This window comes from Pocillopora damicornis, chromosome 8 (genome assembly GCF_964200805.1).
Source record: "Pocillopora damicornis chromosome 8, jaPocDami1.2, whole genome shotgun sequence".
In the NCBI taxonomy this organism is placed as follows: domain Eukaryota; kingdom Metazoa; phylum Cnidaria; class Anthozoa; order Scleractinia; family Pocilloporidae; genus Pocillopora; species Pocillopora damicornis.
Window position 1 is genome coordinate 2,840,193 of NC_142677.1, and position 11,787 is coordinate 2,851,979.

An 11,787-nucleotide genomic window follows, 5' to 3' on the forward strand; every position below is an offset into this window, starting at 1 on the left:
CTGATTGGATAACTGGGTCTTTTCATTATTTTTGCACTAAAAAAAGAAAGCTGTTAAGATACAAATGTGTGGAAATATTAAACATTTTACCTGCTTGTTGTTAAGCGTTGTCACCGAGGAAAAGATTTGAGACGTCGTCTCACAAATCCTGTAAACAGAAAATTTCAAATAGTCCAGAAGCAAGAATACTTCTTGCACATAATTAAATGTTACCTCAGAGCCGTCAGATGTCCCACGTTACTTTGATGTGATCCGAATTTATTCACTAGGTCAGGCTGAAAAGAAAAAAAGTCGAGAAAAACTTCAACTGTTGTTATCAAAACATGCCAGCCTTACCTGTTTCAGATGACCTGAAGTACGATAGAAAAGAACAGATTTCTCCCGCTACTTGACGCGACCCATCAAGATTTTCCTGTCGGCGAAAGCTTCCATATAGTAAAGGTTAGTATTGCAGAATTAAGAAAGCTCTTTACTTACCTTCTCAGTGATGCGCAGCCCCCGCAAACGGGCTGATGTCGAGTGCGCAGCAACACGAGGTTCAGAAAAAAATTTGAAAAATTGGCGAGTCCCCGAAAATGGACACAGTGAAATTTTGGAATATCCACCACGAAAGTTGTAAGGAAATTTAGCACCGATTTGGTTAAACTCGAGTCAACAACCACGCCCCCGAAAATGGGCGAACGCACAGCCAACACGTACAGCTAACTTCACTGCAAGGGTTCTCCTTCAGAAGATTACAAAGCCCTCGAGACAAACCAGTTCATGGGATCGAGCAAATGCCCCGAAATTGGCGTATCAAAAGCCTCCGAAAATAGGCCAGTGTGAAGCTCCTGCAGTTAAAATTGGGTTAGTAAGGTTTAAAACTAGTTTCTTAATAAAGAAAAGACACGGAGACACTGGTTTTTTTTATTTTATTCTTGAGAGAGTTTTACACCAGAGCGCAGCGAAAAATGTATCATGTGAATTCTAAGTGAACTGTAAAAATAAAGAAAAGGACACGGACACAATCGTATTTGGCATTTTATTTTCTAAGGCAATATTACATCAATAAATTAAATTAATTTCTAAACTACTCGACAGAGCTTAGCAGGAGGGGACGCGCACTTAGGACGAAAAATTTGGCGTCCGCAAAACTCCGAGTGTTCCATGTCAGTAAATGTCGACATCCCGATAATTTGAACACCATGAGTGTCCCAGACGGTGCTTTCATCTTTAAAGCAACTTGTTAACGACTTTCCGTCGCTTCCAAGTGCCTCTGTTTTCCAAAATGAAAATCCATACAAATTCCGAAAAGTCGAACAAAAAGCCGAAGTGAAATTCGAACCGAAATTTAAGCCGAACTCCGAAGGCAAGGTAAGTGATATACTCCGAAATACAACACGGTTTCAATTTTTATCCATGCATGCGTAATCTTTTCTCAGAGGCTGATTCTCAGCCCAAGGAAAGAGCTGAGAAGGGGAGTGTTGCAGCCCAGAGTAAACCATCATACCTGCGCGCGAGCTCTTGGCGCGTCAAGAGCTTTACACATACCTCAGGCCAGTCTCCAACCGATCCCTACCTTAAATAGGATGTTGTTTATCACCATGACAACCGCTCCTCCAAGTTTGTGGTACATCCATCCTCCGACACACTTGACGTGGCTGAAGGGTCTGAAGCGAAGTCAACTTTAACAGCTGACAATGGTCCAAATTATCAAGAGTAAGGCGCGAGAAATTCAAATGACTTGCGAAAAACAAATTGGCTTGAAATGTGGCTTTGTGCAATCTTAATGTGTCGACTGATTAAAATGTTGTGGCTTATGAATGCTAACTGATTTAGAACTGTCAGCTGTTGGTGTTTACATTCGATCCAGGCCCTCCAATGAAGAAAAGGGGATAGGTTGAAGGGAAATATCTTTATTTCAATTCTTCAGGGTGGGGGAAGGGGGAATGTTTTTCAAAGCTCTTTCAAATATCGCTGTCTGCGAGACTTGAATATTTGGAAAAGTTCCAATTTAATTTATTTCCTATGCTGTCTTTCCTACTTGCTCTTCTTTCTATTTTCTATTTCCAATCGCAGATGATTTTCGCCATAACACATGCCGGCAGATTTATTTAGCTTAAACGACAACAGTAATATTACAAGAATGGGAAAAAATCTACACGCTAACAAATTATCCCTTACATGCAGTTGTTTTTGTATTTTTCGCCATCCCATCCATACTCGTGGTATCATCTGGTCTTGAGGACTGCCTATGATCTAACAGTGTGTACACTGTTCCCATAATCCCCTTCTAACTAAGAATATAACTGATTTGCGCACACAAAAGTGAGCCTCTACTGACAACTGACTTCCTGTAACCAGAGGCGAGCCACTAAGCGTGTGAAGAGAAGCGAAAATAGCTTTGCTCTTATAGCCGAATGGCTTAACTCCAGTTACCTACCATAACGCAAGATCTGGTTGAACCTTTAGGCCGAAAATTTAATTCTCTTTAGCAGCCTTACTCGATTACAGTGCTCTGGCGTCCTGCAATCAAGTGAAACTGAAACTGTAATTGGCCGATAATGAAGTAACTAGGCGGGGAGACGCGCGCAAATTCCTCCGACGTCGACGCATAGTTGACGAAGACCGAAAGACCTGTTGATGAAGAACCGAATATGAACGAAGCCGGTCTTGTAACGAACCGAGGAAGCGACGAAAAAGAAACGAACCTTAGCCAAATATAAGCCGAACATTATTCTATTCAAGAAAAAACCCCAAGAAAAAATTTGGAGGGAGGACCCTGCCCAACCTCAAGGGGACCCGCTAACTAAGCTAGCTAAAATTATTACTTGAATTATTTTGTGCCGAATCTGAAGTATGTCAACTTCTGTTATAATTTGCGTTGCAAGATTCAACCAGCGCACTATTTATTAACCCTCCGTTCATCCCGACCCACAAAGAATTTTACTAACCGGGCGCGACCGGACATCAGCGTCTTCTAACTGATCTGTTCCCAGCCTCCTCGCATGCAACAGAAAGGAAGAGAAGAAAAAACCCAATGGGGCGTTGGCTCTTTTCTTCACCACGCTTTCCCGTCCTTATGCGAGTCGCACTGGTAACGAGAGTCAGCACTTGTCTATAGACCTATAGTCTCATTCTGTGGGTCCCCGACGTACCAACTGTCGAAATACCTTACGACGATACTGCAACCACTGACTGACAAATCGAGACGTAAACTACAATCAACTGAGAACTTTATTGACGCTATCAAAGACGTACAGATACCTGACGACTACAAACTTGTGTCTTTTGATGTGAAATCACTGTTCACCAGTATTCCACTTCAATTGGCTCTACAGTGTACTGAAACCGCCATCCATCAGTCTACTGATGCACTACCATTACCGACAGAAGACATTATGGACCTACTTAACCTCTGCCTTACATCGACTTACTTTCAGTACAACGGGAAACACTACAAGCAGTTGCACGGAACAGCTATGGGGTCGCCGGTCTCCGTTGTTGTCGCAGAAATTGTGATGCAAAACATCGAGGAACGCGCCCTTGCAACTTGCCGACAAACCATACCGCTTTGGTTACGCTACGTAGACGACACATTTACCGCCGTACACAAAGACGAAATTGACGCTTTTCACAATCACCTTAACGAACAAAACACCGACATTCAGTTTACCAGGGAGATCGAAGAAGACGGCAAGCTTCCTTTTCTCGACTGTTTGGTAGGCCGAAACAACAACGAACTACGAACAACAATATACAGAAAACCGACGCATACCGACAGACTTCTTGACGAATCATCCTACAACCCGACTTCCCACAAAGCTACGACTATCAAGACATTGACAAGACGAGCGCAACTTGTTTGCAACACACCGGACAGTTTATCTGACGAAAACAAGTACCTTGACCGTGTTTTTGACAAAAACAACTACAACACTGACTTCATTAGACGAAACACTCACAGGGTGACCGACACTACAGAAACTAACAGGGACTCCACATCTATCACGACTACAGCTACTATACCCTACATCAAAGGCACTTCTGAGGCTATCGCGCGGATCCTACAACCTTACAACATTCGCGTAGCTCACAGGCCTATAACTACTTTACGACATTTGCTGACCAACGTTAAAGACAAAGACGAACCCAACAACAGACAGGGAGCGATTTATAAGATCGAATGCTCCGACTGCCAGGCCTCCTACATTGGTGAGACTGGTAGAAACCTTAACACGCGACTAACTGAACACAAACGATCTACTAGAAATGGCGATGTAAACAATCACATTTCTGAACATCACCGACAAACTAATCACAGAATCGACTGGGACTCTGCTAAATGCTTAACCTACAGTACAAACTACTTTCAACGACTGACTCTGGAAAGCTGGTTCACTAACTTAGAACAGACGCCTCTCAACAGATGTCAACAATTACCAGCACCTTACAAACGACTCATTAACGACGTGAACAAACCGACAAACAACAGACGGATCGAAACCGACCAATGACTGTTAACAAACTCTACATGAGTCTTCCAGCCAATCACATCACGGCTAAACAGACCAATCACGTTCAACAGACCAGACTTTATAACATCATCGACTGACAACTATTCCTTACTTGACTCTGAAGATGACTATCGCACAGATAGTCGAAACGTCAGTCACCAACAACAGTTCTTTTCAGAACTACACTCACCCGGACGATCACACTACACAAACTACTTGTCTTTTGATGATGGACTGGACCACGTGGAAAGGAATGGAACGGACTGACCGGGCCGGACTGGACCGGGCTGGACTGGACCGGGCTGGACTGGACCGGGCTGGACTGGACCGGGCTGGACTGGACCGCATGAAACTGGACGCTGAGGTTTGGACTAAGTGCACAGTAAACTGGACTCTACTGAACTGAATTGGGCTGGAATGCACTGGATTGAACTGGGCTAGACGGGACAGGAATGGACTGACTTGTGTTTGGACTAGAGTGTGTCGTATAAGACTGAGCGACAAAGAAATTATATCAGTTTAAAAACTGGAATCTCCGATATACATTTATGTGAAATAAATCAAACTTGAAAGCATTGTGGCCCAGCGTAAGGGAAAACATTGAAAAATTATCATATTCTGAACACACAATTATAGCAATTGTATGAAGAGCTGAATAGGGTTTTTTTGTTAAAGAAATATTTGTTGCTGAAACATGGCAAAAATTGAAGCCAATAAAAGATAAATTTAAATCCCTTTTCCAGAGTCACCCTCAGGGGTAACCAGATTGGAAAAATTGTTTTGTTCGAAGTTCGAGTCTCTCCTTTATCCCTCACACCTTCACATAAGAGTGTATATTATCAATACTGTTCTCTTTATTGCCCCCGCAGGGTTTTTGGCCCCAGAGGGCCAAAAACCCGAGGAGGCACCTTAGGACTCCCCGCGTAATATAGAGGAAGACTGGAGAAGAGAGAATGTGGGTATTTTCGGTAGATCATAACCAGAAAAAATCTCGATTTGATCGCTTGCACGGCCGCAAGGTATCAACGTTTTTCCCGCAAATGGTCATGGGCGGCCAGCAAAAAGACACGCGCGCGAGGACTTTTAGGATCGGCGTCTTTGACACGAGATTTGTCCTTGTCGAGATTTCGAGTTAAGCGTCCCTGAAAAGCGTCGAGAAGCGTTTCCAAGTGTAACGGTAAGTGTGTATAGCATCTTTCTAACAATTAAAGGTAGTTTTGAGTTTAAAAGGTGATCAAAATCCGTCAAAAGAGAAACAGTTGTGTGAAGTCTCGATCGAAGGCGGCGGAGGGTCCACAGCTCAGTCAGCTAACGTGAGAACTTAAGGCAAAGAACTTGCAGCATAATTAAAGTATAACCAGATATCAAATACATGAAAAAGTTGAGCTTCTAACTCGTTTGCTTTGATGTTGGATTATTCTCTGAGTTTTAGAGTTTCTTCGGTCAAAGTCCACGCGACCATCAAAGTGTGAAAATCGGGTGAAAAGCGTGGAGAGTGCTGTTTTGTGCTTAAAAGCTGTCTTGACTCATTTGTGTTATACAGAAGTTAATTCAGAAATAATTTCACCGATGCTCAGAAGACGGTGTAAGTTTAGCATTTTGACCGAAAGACTCGGTTAACTCCGATTTGTCAGCCGCAAATCAAGCTTATTGCACAAAGCCGAAAGACTCGACAATTTCTGGATTTGTCAGAGGCAAGTCTGTTATTGGGCGCGAAGGACTCGCAGCACCATTGAAAGTAAACAGTAGTCAAAGAAAGGAAATTACTGGTTGTAACTAGGGATTTGACTTTTGATTATTTTCAGAGTGATACTTACTACAATCGACGTGTTCAAGAGGTACGAAAACGCTGTTGGATCATTACGTGGGTGAGTGTTACATGTTTCCTCAGTTGGAACAAAGAAACGTTCAGTCATGTGGAAATAAAAAAGGCACTTTATGAATTCAGTTTTAAGTACCCCAGGAACTTATTCTTGTGCGTTGGATAGTTTCCTTGAGATATCATCCCATCTATTTTTACCCTATTTGTCAATACTAACTGCGCGAAATGAATTCACAGAACTCCTTTTCAATACATGTGCAAGATACATTGAGTCACAAGAAAATGACAGATTGTTGAGAGAACTAAGGGAACCGCTTTGGGTATATTTACAACACCATTGCCCCTCGTTTTTGTCAAGAGATTGTAATGCGTGCTTCAGTCAGATTTTCGAGGAACGAACCTTTGGTGATCTTTCTTCAGAGGAAATGAATATATTTTCATCTCAGAGAATCTTTGAGTCATTTTGTAAGACCTGCCATGACACTGTAGCTCTCAAAAGCTCTATTTTGGTTAACTATGTGACAAGATCAGCATTACAAAAATGTCAATTGGATCACAATTCTTGGCCACATTTTATCTCTGCTATTCAAACTGAACCAGGAAAGTTGAATTGTCCTAATTGTGAAACCCCTACAGATGACCCAGTTTTAACCTATAGTTCACAGGCAAAATTTATCTTTATTGAATTCTCTCCGGAACTTATGGATTTGATAAATTTGTGTGAAAATATGCATGTAGGCTCATGTGAATATAAGTTAAAGGGGATGGTGCGTTGTTATAATGGACATTTTACCTGTGCAGTTCTTTCTCAAGGGAACTGGACCTACATTGATGATCTTTGTGTAGGTGTTAAAGAATTTTGTAGTTTAGCCACCCTGAAAAGAAACTTTGCTAAAGGATGGTTCTTTGTAATTTATGAAAGCATGAGCATGTTTAACATAGAAGCAGATCCTATGGCATACAGTAGTTCAATGAATAGTAACAACATGACAGAGGAAGTTCAGTTGGGTGATTGTGAAATAAACCCATTAATCTCAAAGAGGGGACATTTTATGAATTCTATTCTAAGTGTCCCTAATGTGTATTCCTGCGCAGTGGACACTTTTTTAGAAGTCTCATCCCATCTATTTTTACCCTATTTGTCTACACTGACTGTGCGAAATGAATTCACAGAACTCCTTTTCAACACATGTAAAAGATACATTGAGTCACAAGGAAATGATAGAATGTTGATAGAAATAAGGAAACCAATTTGGGTATATTTACAGCAACATTGCCCGTCATTTTTGGCAAGGGATTCTAATGCATACTTCAGTCAGATTTTCGAGGAACGAACCTTTGGTGATCTTTCTTCAGAGGAAATGAATATATTTTCATCTCAGAGAATCTTTGAGTCATTTTGTAAGACCTGCCATGACACTGTAGCTCTCAAAAGCTCTATTTTGGTTAACTATGTGACAAGATCAGCATTACAAAAATGTCAATTGGATCACAATTCTTGGCCACATTTTATCTCTGCTATTCAAACTGAACCAGGAAAGTTGAATTGTCCTAATTGTGAAACCCCTACAGATGACCCAGTTTTAACCTATAGTTCACAGGCAAAATTTATCTTTATTGAATTCTCTCCGGAACTTATGGATTTGATAAATTTGTGTGAAAATATGCATGTAGGCTCAAGTGAATATAAGTTAAAGGGGATGGTGCGTTGTTATAATGGACATTTTACCTGTGCAGTTCTTACTCAAGGGAACTGGACCCACATTGATGATCTTTGTGTAGGTGTTAAAGAATTCTGTACTTTAGCTGCTCTAAAAAGGGAGTTTTCAAAAGGGTGGTTCTTTGCAATTTATGAAGATAGCAACATGGTTTCCAAACCTGAATCATGTGGAATAGTTAATCAACAAATGAAATCCAATATAGATTTCACTGAGATACCCATTAAGAGAAGATGCTTTAAATCTAACATCAATTTTCAAACACCAGTTACATGCCACAACTATTATGAGGTGCTTACTGAAGAAAGTCATGCCATGCATATGTGTCCTGATTCCAAAACTGAAATAAAGCAGTCTAAGCAACAAAATATCTTTAAAACAAAGGAGGCAAAGAAACGAAAAACTAAGCACTTCCCAAAGCTACATTTTGTACACTTTTAGTATTTTGAGATCCAAAATTACTAAAACCAAAGTACTGAGCCGCAATTCCGTAACAACATAACAGAACAATTACGCAACTGTAAACAACAACCCCAACTAAAAAAAACAAACAAACAAAAGAAAATGGTACTGTAGGGCGGGGGCAGCTCTAGTGAGAACTATAACTAGTATAGAGGAAGACTGGAGAAGAGAGAATGTAGGTATTTTCGGTAGATCATAACCAGAAAAAATCTCGATTTGATCGCTTGCACGGCCGCAAGGTATCAACGTTTTTCCCGCAAATGGTCATGGGCGGCCAGCAAAAACGCGCGCGAGTACTATTGGGATCGGCGTCTTTAATACAAGCTTTGTCCTTGTCGAGATTTCGAGTTAAGCGTCCCTGAAAAGCGTCGAGAAGCGTTTCCAAGTCCAACGGTAAGTGTGTATAGCATCTTTCTAACAATTAAAGGTAGTTTTGAGTTTAAAAGGTGATCAAAATCCGTCAAAAGAGAAACAGTTGTGTGAAGTCTCGATCGAAGGCGGCGGAGGGTCCGCAGCTCAGTCAGCTAACGTGAGAACTTAAGGCAAAGAACTTGCAGCATAATTAAAGTATAACCAGATATCAAATACATGAAAAAGTTGAGCTTCTAACTCGTTTGCTTTGATGTTGGATTATTCTCAGAGTTATAGAGTTTCATTTGTGTTATACAGAAGTTAATACAGAAATAATTTCACCGATGCTCAGAAGACGGTGTAAGTTTAGCATTTTGACCGAAAGACTCGGTTAACTCCGATTTGTCAGCCGCAAATCAAGCTTATTGCACAAAGCCGAAAGACTCGGCAATTTCTGGATTTGTCAGAGGCAAGTCTGCCACCTATAACATTCCAATTTCAAAACTCACCCAAGTCCCTACATCCTGCTTCTTCTTGATCGTGAAGAACAAACAAATCCTAAGTTAAACCACACAGCAAAAAAAAACATCCCAAGCACTTCCCAAAACTACATTTTGTACACTTGTAGTATTTTGAGATCCAAAATTACTAAAACCAAAGTACTGAGCCGCAATTCCGTAACAACATAACAGAAAAATTACACAACTGTAAACAACAAGCCCAACTCAAAAAAAAAACAATAGAAAATGGTACTGTAGGGCGGGGGCAGCTCTAGTGAGAACTATAACTAGTATTTCTTAAGAAGAACCTGTTTAAAACTCTTTCCGGTCAAGCCTTTGCCAGATCGTGCAAAATTGCACGATGACGTAAACCTCTTCGGAAATGCTCGTATTACGTCCGATCGCTCTAAAATTCCGACTGTGGCGAGTAAACATTCTAAGCCAATCACATAGCAAATTTTAGCTCCGAACTATCAAAATTGACCTTCGGAGCCCTTTCCGGAAATCATTTTCGTACGACTTCAATCTGCGATAATGGCGTCTGGTGCGAAGCGCCAGAGATACAGCGTAGCTGAGGCTTTAGACATCATTTTTGACGATGGAAGTGAGCATGGTGGTATGTCTAGTGGTGAGGAATCTGAAATAGACAGAAAACTGGAAAATCCTAGCGAAGAATCGAGGTAAGTAATCTATAAACATTCTTGCGATATTTAAATGCGTGCGCACGTGATGTTGAAACAGCGTAAAATTAAATTTACTTTTACTTTTCTCGCTCGAATCCTTGTTTTTTGCCTTGAGATAGACCTGTAGATGTATATTTGTGAATGTAAAGCAATATATATTGTGATCAAACATGACTTTGGAGCGACAGAGTAAATAATCTTCAATGGAATTTGACAACGCAACGACCTAAATTATCAGCCGATGACAGATCGATCGCATGACGCAGTGCGCGTCCGAACTAAATCAAAACAAATCCTTTATTTCAAAACGATAGTTGTATATAGATCGACCTGTATATTATCTTGTATGTTTTGTATGTTTTTTAGATGTGGTTCTACTTGTTACACGCTAAAAATTCTCAAAAAAAACAAATTATGCTCGAGAATGAGTGGAATGATATAAAATGACAGTTTCCGGTTTCACTTCTGAATTGTTTACTCTTGAAAATACTGGTGGTGCATTGCAAGTGAAAGGCTTTTGATATATGTTGCGCTTTATGTATTTTGAGGTTGATTATCTCATTTGTCCCTGTTTCAAGGCAAAATTTCAGAAGTCAAACAAAGAAATATAGTTCCAATGGTTGCACTGTAGACTTCAAGAGGGATTAGTAAATTTGGGCTTGGGGTGATGATAAGATAAGGTCAGACTAATTAGTCCGTATGTCAATCTTCAAACAAAGAACAATAGTTCCAATAGTTGCACTGTAGACTTCAAGAGGGATTAGTAAATTTGGGCATTTCACTTCTGAATTGTTTACTCTTGAAAATACTGGTGTTGCATTGCACGTGAAAGGCTTTTGATATATGTTGCACTTTATGTATTTTGAGGTTGATTATCTCATTTTTCCCTGTTTCAAGGCAAAATTTCAGAAGTCAAACAAAGAAATATAGTTCCAATGATTGCACTGTAGACTTCAAGAGGGATTAGTAAATTTGGGCTTGGGGTCTTGATGAGGTCAGACTAATTAGTCAGTGTGTCAATCAGTGTTGACAAGATATGTGTAACACGTCTCAGATTTGTTATCTTTCAACCAATTTTTTATGGAGATGTTGCCCATATAACAAGGAACCTCTTAAGTTAATTTTTGCCTTATTACTTTGTATTATTTGGGTATCACTTAATTCACAGTTCAAATTTAGATGATATTTTATGCTAATTAATGTTAGTTTGAAAGCATTCAATGAGTTGTTTCCTTTTTCTTGGAGAGGAAACATGCATTTCAGGAAAGCTTATTTACTGCTGTTTCAAGTGAGGTGTAGCTTACTTCCCTTGTGTAAATACTTGGTGAGGAATAAATTTTTCAATAATCTGGGTCAGTTTTTATGGTTTTGGGGTACAGTTTGGAAAAAAATTCTAATTAATTCCATATTTGTTCTTTTTCAGCCAGAGTCTCTGGATGTCTTGCCCATAAGATAAGGAATATTTTATCTTCGAAATGTTTCCTTTTTTACTCCAATCCATTCAGGCTCAGGCTGTTTCAAAGTCAAAAGTTGTACAATAATTTATGCAAATTGTTTGCCATTTTCTTAGCATGATTTAAAATCCATGGATTTTTGGAGGCTAAATATATTTTTTCTGAAAAGCTAATTTTGTCTTCTTTCAAATGAGATATAGCACTAATCACTAGTGTAAATACTGTTGACAAAAAAAAATAAAAGAAAAAAGGTTGCCATCATTTGTCGTTTTTTTAAGTTTACACTAAAGAGTTATGAGCT

The 11,787-nt window shown here is 39.9% G+C and overlaps 1 protein-coding gene and 1 long non-coding RNA gene across 4 annotated transcripts; both read left to right on the forward strand.

Moving 5' to 3' along the window:
• The first annotated feature begins 5,530 nt into the window (after window positions 1-5,530).
• Window positions 5,531-8,620, forward strand: LOC149040940 (uncharacterized). The gene is made up of 3 exons (XM_089180032.1): window positions 5,531-5,673; window positions 6,302-6,364; window positions 6,556-8,620. Exon 3 carries the CDS (start codon window positions 6,744-6,746, stop codon window positions 8,475-8,477), a length of 1,734 nt encoding a protein of 577 aa, XP_089036158.1. The 5' UTR covers window positions 5,531-5,673; window positions 6,302-6,364; window positions 6,556-6,743; the 3' UTR covers window positions 8,478-8,620.
• Window positions 8,621-9,727: 1,107 nt separating this feature from the next.
• Window positions 9,728-11,747, forward strand: LOC149040941 (uncharacterized). 3 transcript variants are annotated; one of them, XR_016179061.1, is made up of 3 exons: window positions 9,745-10,029; window positions 10,930-11,026; window positions 11,456-11,747. It is a non-coding gene; the product is annotated as an uncharacterized LOC149040941 (long non-coding RNA). The 3 variants fall into 3 exon arrangements; XR_016179062.1 differs by lacking the exon at window positions 10,930-11,026 and having other exon boundaries at window positions 9,728-10,029; XR_016179060.1 differs by having other exon boundaries at window positions 9,755-10,029; window positions 10,611-11,747.
• The last annotated feature ends 40 nt before the right edge of the window (window positions 11,748-11,787 follow it).

Excerpts from the sequence above, each read along its gene's own strand:
- LOC149040940 (XM_089180032.1), top strand. The coding sequence starts at position 6,744 with ATGAATATATTTTCATCTCAGAGAATCTTTGAGTCATTTTGTAAGACC.